The 7469-nt window shown below is 31.3% G+C and overlaps 1 protein-coding gene across 1 annotated transcript; it reads right to left on the bottom strand.

The window, feature by feature from the left end:
• Window positions 1-2203: 2203 nt before the first annotated feature.
• On the bottom strand, window positions 2204-3838 carry LOC131601041 (mitogen-activated protein kinase kinase 4-like). Its single transcript, XM_058872752.1, has one exon. The coding sequence runs from the start codon at window positions 3557-3559 to the stop codon at window positions 2450-2452; it is 1110 nt and encodes a 369-aa protein (XP_058728735.1). The 5' UTR covers window positions 3560-3838; the 3' UTR covers window positions 2204-2449.
• Window positions 3839-7469: the final 3631 nt, after the last annotated feature.

Here is a 7469-nt window from a genome sequence, read left to right as displayed (position 1 = left end):
AAATTTATTATTACGCGCTATTATACTCATTTTATAAAAATATACGGTATATTATTACACGCTAGAACTTAAAAATAAGATTTTATTTACAAAATTATCATCATCATATTTTTTTAATCCGGTGTGATCAATTTCAAATTTTATTCTTATTTTTGCAATCATATTTACTATTTGTTATGAAGTAACTTATTGAGTGTCAATTGTAAAATAATTTATCAAATTGAGTTTCATAGTATTTTAAAAGCAAAATCAATTTTGTTTTTAAAAAAATCTAAGATATCAAAATCAATTTTATATCTCTTCTCTAAATTCAACTCTCAATATCCAAAAAGTGATACAATCATACACTCAATCATCCAGTGTTTTAAAAACCGGACCGGTCATCGAACCGGTGAGGGTACTGGGTCACTGGTTTATCGGTCGAACCACTGGGTCACTGGTCGAACCGCACGACCAAACCGGATTAAACCGGATAACTCGGTTGAATAGACCTGTCATTATATAGGTATAAAACCGGTCGAACTGGATGATTCAGTCTCTAAAAAAATATAACTAGCTTTTAAATTTTTTAAAAATATCATATATAAATTCACAATTTCATAACTTAAATTCAAATTTTAAACAAAGGTATCACACATAACAAAATAGTAAAAAATTACAAAGTCTAATTGCAAACAAAGTCTAATTACAACATAATCTAATTGAATAGTTTATAACAAAATATCTCCAATGTGTACCAAATTTAATTCAAAATAGGATCCTCCTAAAAAGAAAATCAAATAAAATTTAATATATTTATGCTATTTAAGAAAATTTATTAGCAAAGATAACAAATAGACAATAAAGTTTTTAATTTGTCACTAACGAAAAAAACTATGTGAGAATGCTATTTAAGTAATACACTACTAAATATATTAAAAATAAAATTAAAAAAAAATTTAAAAGAAATGTTAAAAAAAAAGTTTAATAAAAAATTTAAAAAAAAACAAAAAAAAAGCAATTAGACCGCCGGTTTTCCGGTTTTCCCGGTTTTCCCGGTTTTTCCGGTTTTCGCCGGTTTTCACCGGTTCCCACCGGTTTGATGGCATACCCGATCTGACTATTGAACCAGACCGGTTACCTGGCCGGTTCCCGGTTCGACCGGTCCGACCGGCCGGTCCGGTCCGGTTTTTAAAACACTGCAATCATCAACTCCTCCATAGCTACTTTTTTTTTTTTTTTTTGAATGGATCCTCCATAGCTACCTTACCATAGGTTTGGTTGACAATTTTTTTCCCCTGCGCTTAAGGCATGAAGGCTTAGTTTGACCTTATGAGACAATCATACACGAGGTTTAGGTTCATAGCTCATATATCTATTATTAGCTGTTTTCCACTGATTTTGCTTCCACTGTAACTCGTGATTCCAGCAATAGCAAATAACACATTCATATGCCGTTAAAGTGGATAATCATACACATGTTTCTTCCCTTTACAGTTCAAACTTTAAATTTTAGCAATAATTGGTATCACAACTCAACCATTTTCCTTCAATCAACCACCCACCTATTGGTGGTAGGTACCTCAAAATGGTACCTCCATTTCAAGCCATTACCAGATTTGGATAATACTGTAATGTTTTTCTAGTAGAATTTGGTATAGCCATAACCAAAATCAATGAAACCAAATAATACTAGAATGTGAGAGAAGAAACAATATATCTTAATCTTCACCATCTATAAAAACTAGGATCCCAAATATAACACAGAAAAACATAACCATGCTATGAGTAATCAAATAACCAAAAGTTAAAGCACTTAAAAAGAACCAAACCCACTAATATTGAAAAAGTGCCAAACCCAAAAGGGTTTAGAACGAGATTATGTTCCTTCTTTCACCTTTTCTCTAGGATAATCATATATTCCATTTCGCTTTCTGAATGAATGAACCAAAATGGGGACCCCAAAACCCAACTCAACAAATCATATCATCATCATCATCATAATCATATAGATTTAGATTAGATTAGATTACCTATTTTAACTACAAATCACTACCATTACCATTACTAATGAATCTATCTATCTATGACAATAACAATAATCAGAAAAGAACAAGAACAAAACTCAATCCTTCTCAATGCATCATCATTCTATTCCTATTACCTTCAACCAACCAAACGTGCACAATCATTAAGCATAAAAAAGATAACAACAAAACAAAACTAGTGAAAAGCAGTTACATAATTTTAAGCAAAATAAAGGATGCGTTTGATTTGGATTACATTTTGGTACATAATATAACATTTATAAAGATAAAAATAAAATTAAAAAACAGGTAACCAGTGCTAGATTCATCATTCATGCTATGGCAACAATCTCAGCATCTGATTCAACCAATTTTTTCTTCTTTTCTTGAAAACAGTAGCAGTAATAATAATAATTAAAATAAAAACAAAAAAAATACACCAACTAAGAAGACATTTGCCTTGGTGGAGGAGGAAGCATCTGATGAAGATTTGGAGGACTCTGATTCTGATGAGAACCGGTTCGAGCCAGAAACGGATGCGAAAGCAGCCTCGATGCCGGCCATCTCCTCGACGGATCTCTCTGCAAACACCGCGAAACGAAATCCCTAAACTCCGGCGAAGCACTCGCCGGAGCTTCCGGTGGTTGCGACATACAAATAGCACACATCAAACTCGCCCAATCACCTTGCCTCCCAACCGCAAACGGAAATCTCCCCATATAAAACTCCAATATGCTCACACCTAGACTCCATATATCACCGGCGTAAGCATCGTATTGTCCGTCGTTGATATCGGTGTTTATCCTCTCCGGTGACATGTAAGCAATCGTTCCTACCGATGAATTGCACGGATCCATCGTTTGATTCAGAATCCTACCTACACCAAAATCAGCGATCTTAACCTGTTTCCGCGAATTGATCAACAGATTCGACGGTTTGATGTCTCGATGAACGATGTGACGACGGTGGAGATACGCGAGTCCACGGAGGATCTGACGCGCCACGTCAGCAAGCTGATTCTCCTGAGGGATGTGTTTCCCTTCGAGAGAACCACCGTCCATGTACTCCAACAGAACCTGAATTTCAGCGTTGTGATCGTACATCTCGTGACACTTCACCACGTTCGGATCATCAACATCTCTCAAGATCTGGATTTCTCTATGGATCTGACGACGGACAGACTCCTCGTGATGACCGTATATCACCTTCAACGCGTACGCACGGCCGTTGATTCTGTGAACTACTTTGTAAACCGTTCCTCCGCTACCGCTTCCGATCCGGTTCAGCCTCTCAAGCTCGGAGAACGGAATCACTAGTTGCTGATTCTGATTCTGATTCGTTCCTCCTCCGTTCCCTCCTCCACTTCCGTTTCCTCCAGAACCATTTCCGCTTCCACCGCTACCACCGGACGGAGGAAGCGGAAGCGGAACCGCTAAGTTTGTGTCACGCTGAGGAAGCGGAAGCGTAAGGTCTCTGCGGCGGCGCTGAGGACGGTTAGGAGAACCTGCAGCTGAGCCGGTGGCGGTTGGAGGTGGAAGCTGAATCGGCTTCATCTCATTTCTTTCTCTCTAATACCAAAAAAAATTAATGACTAAGCGAGTTTAGTTTGAGATTAAAATTTTAATTATAATAAGAGAAAAAGAGGAAAGGTGGGTTCATAAATCATATAGGAGTATATGAAATGAAAAAGATGAAAATGATGTGATAGAGAGAAACCATGGCAACGGAAAATTGGTGAAAGGAGTGAAGAGAAGGTTCCGGGAAGTGTGAGAAGCGAAACAAAAATTGATTTGATTTTATAATTACGAAAGAAAAAAAATTAAATAAATAAAAGAGGGAAAGGTTCGTTGGTTCTGTAATAATTTTGACAGAGAAAAGAAAATATTTATAATAAAAAATAATAATAAAAAAATAAAATAAAAAGGAAGGTAATTTTGAGCTGAGCTTGAGAGGTGGAAGTGAGAGGTTGCTATCAAAAGAGGGAATCGAGATTTAAAAGAGATGGGGTCCACGCGCCTACAGGGGCCGTGTGACACGTGGACCAATTAGAATTCGGCACTGTTTTTTATGCGTAGGTTATTTGGGTTGAGTGTTGAGGTGTAGCCTACTTTCGACGTGGTTGGATCACTTCACACATGTCTATATTATAGAAAGATTTAAAAAGAGGGAAAATTAATTATTTAAATTGTTTCTTAGTTTTACAAATGGAAAATAAATAGGTAATAAATATTCATAGAATAAAAAATTTGTAAATATCTATATACTAATTGATTGATTAGTTCTAGAATTCTTTTTAATATGCACTTAATTGTAATTGTTAAATATTAAACTATATTTTATTTTTCGTTTAACTATATATCAAATATTATTTATAAATGATTGTGATAAACTCACATTATACAATTTTTATATTAAAAATATATTAATATAATAATTAATCTCTTAATTTTATTAATATTTATTTCTAGGCTAAAATTATTTTATGAATAATTAAATTGTATAAATAATCTATAAATCATAATTTATATAATATTCAAAATTTATTAAATAAAGCAACATAAAATAATTAATAATAAGTCAACGACGTTAAATCATCAACAAGTTTGTATCAACATCTCAACATAGAAAAAATAATTAAATTAGTGTATATAGCGTTCAACCGCGTTTATCCGCTTTTTTTATACATTCACGTAAAAATATAAAGACTATTTTTTTTATTAATTTAATAATAATAAAACAAGTTAAGTTAATGTAATAAAAAAGGTGAAAGTTTAAAAAGAGAAAATTAATTATTTTAATTGTTTTTTAATTTTACAAATAGAAGAATATTCATAGGATAGAAAAATTATAGATACCTATTATATTATTTTGTGTTAACTAAGTAATTGATTGGTTAGTTCTAGATATGCATTGTATAAATATAATTTGTAATTGTCAAAAAAAATATTTTATTGAAATGTATAAAATAATATTTATTGATGATTGTGATAAACTAACACTTTAAAATTTCTAATATTAAAAATATATGACAATTAATCCCTTAGCTCTTAGTTTAAAGAAATTTATTTTTATATTAATGTTCTTTTAATAATTAAATTGTATAAACAATCTATAAACTAAAACTAATTTAATATTTTAGAAATTATTTAATAAAGCAACATAAAAATAATAAACAATAGTTCAATGAATGAGTGAGTTGTTTTTTTTAATAGGCAGGATGAACACAATCTCAGAACTCAAACGTTTCATCGATAGATCACACATACACACACAATGAATGAATTGTTAAAATATCAATCAAGTCCTCTCAATATAGAATAATAGACTTTTCGAAATATACATATTAAATTAATATATGCTAATATTCAAGTCTGTTTGTTTGTATTTTTGTGTGAATAAATTAATTATATAATAAATATAGTAAAAAACTATGGAATAGAAAAAAATTAAATTTAAATAAAATTAAAAGGAATATATTTGGAACAAAATAAACTACACTAAAATGGTGTTTCCCATTTATATTTTGTTTATAAATACAATTGTAAAAAGAAATATTAAATACAATGAATTTGCGTCTAATTGATTAGAACCTTACTTTATTATAATAAAAAAATATTTATTTAAATTGTTTCATAATTTTAGAAATGAAAAAAGTATAAAATTATTATCTTATCTATCAAAAGGTATATAAACTTTTTTATAGATGGAAAAATATATTTTTTAAAATATGGAAAAATATAAAATTATTTATACCTTTTTATTGATTAGTTCTAGATTTTTTTTTATTGTGTTATTTAAGGTATAACTATTTTTTATGATTTCAATTAATTATACTTTTTTTTAATATGTATGAAATAATATTTATTTCTATACCAATGTCATTTTATTAATAATTAAATTATATGAATTAATTATTTAGTTTTATGCATATTTATTTCTATATTAATGTCATTTTATTGATAATTAAATTATTTAAATAATTTTAAATTAAATATTTATTCAATAAAGCAACATTAAACTAATTAACAATCGTAAACAATGTGTGGATTGTAAAAATATCTATCGGCTTCTCTAAATAGGAAAAAAATTATTTTTTAGAGATATACATATTAAATTAATATATATTAGCGTTTAGACAGACATTTTTTGCGCCAATCTAGCCGCTTTTTTTTTTGTGTATTCTTGTGAAAATATAAACACTATTTTTTATTTAATTTTGATTTAATTTAAATTAATTATATGATCAAACAAATAAATAGTAGAAGATAATGCAATGAAAGAGATAAAGTTTAAGCTGAAAATGGCTTAAATTCCTAGCCTTAGAGTTAGGGGCCATTTCAATATTAGAGTTTCAAAGAATCTTGTTATTATGAAAGTTTTAGATTTTCGAGATCTAATCGATCTCAAACTGTGCGTGGATATAATAAGCCAAGTTCACATATACCTTGCGAATTTATAAATGAATGGGACATTTTTCCCCGGTCATAACTTATCACTCAAGTTTGGACACGGGTCACAGATTCCCCTACTAAGTGAGGAACATCTCTCCTCGGCCACTGCCTTTCACATGGGAGCAGTCATTGGTCTTGGACATTCTACACTTATGGAATACCTCTCCATAGTTGTTGCCTCTCACATGGGCCCGATCACAGGCCGCGAAAGTCCATTCTATATACAATGTCCTACCCCGACCACTGTTTATCGTAGCCTGAATTAGGTCATAAACACTAAACATATCCCTCTCTCTATCATGGTAACAATTCCTCGATATTCATTAAACCTTAATATTCCTCACACAAGTCTAAGATTGGTTTCTTCGGAAACTGGTCGTTCACTACACATACCAATAAGGGCAGCATTAGTGTCAGAACATCAAGCCTATAATCGACCATTCTCTACATGTATCAACTAGTGAATCTCTTTCGTGTTCGACTGTCACATCTCTAGGTGAACTCCTTAAACCTAAGGTTTCCTCACATTTCATTATTAATTGCTTCTTAGCTAACTAGGAACCTAGCATCTATGAGAAGCCACTTTAACTATTAAATAAATTCTCGATGAATCACATGCTACATCCTAATAACTAATTTAAGGAGCATCACAATAAATCTTAGATAAAAGGCCGCAACATTAATTGTGCCATTAGGGTTTTCATTCATTTCAATTTCTTTTATTTGGAAGAGTATGAATACTAACCCTACTTTTCAATCATCGTGCATTCCCTTAGAAGTTCACTAATAAATAATAACTGAATTGTCGAGCATTTTCAAGCGATTTAGTTTCACTCAACCACTTACAATACCAAAAAAGAAAAATCACCATACTTGGACCAACTAGGGTTCCAAAAACAACACAAGAATGCACAAGTCATGGGGTCAACAAAGCCTATCCATGTTAAAGCACACGACCCGTGTTGGTTAAGCACACCCCTCCCCATACTAAATCCATAATGGAACATAGTTA

The sequence above is a fragment of the Vicia villosa genome, linkage group LG5 (genome assembly GCF_029867415.1).
Source record: "Vicia villosa cultivar HV-30 ecotype Madison, WI linkage group LG5, Vvil1.0, whole genome shotgun sequence".
NCBI classification, from domain to species: domain Eukaryota; kingdom Viridiplantae; phylum Streptophyta; class Magnoliopsida; order Fabales; family Fabaceae; genus Vicia; species Vicia villosa.
This window is presented reverse-complemented; position numbering and strand designations above follow the sequence as displayed.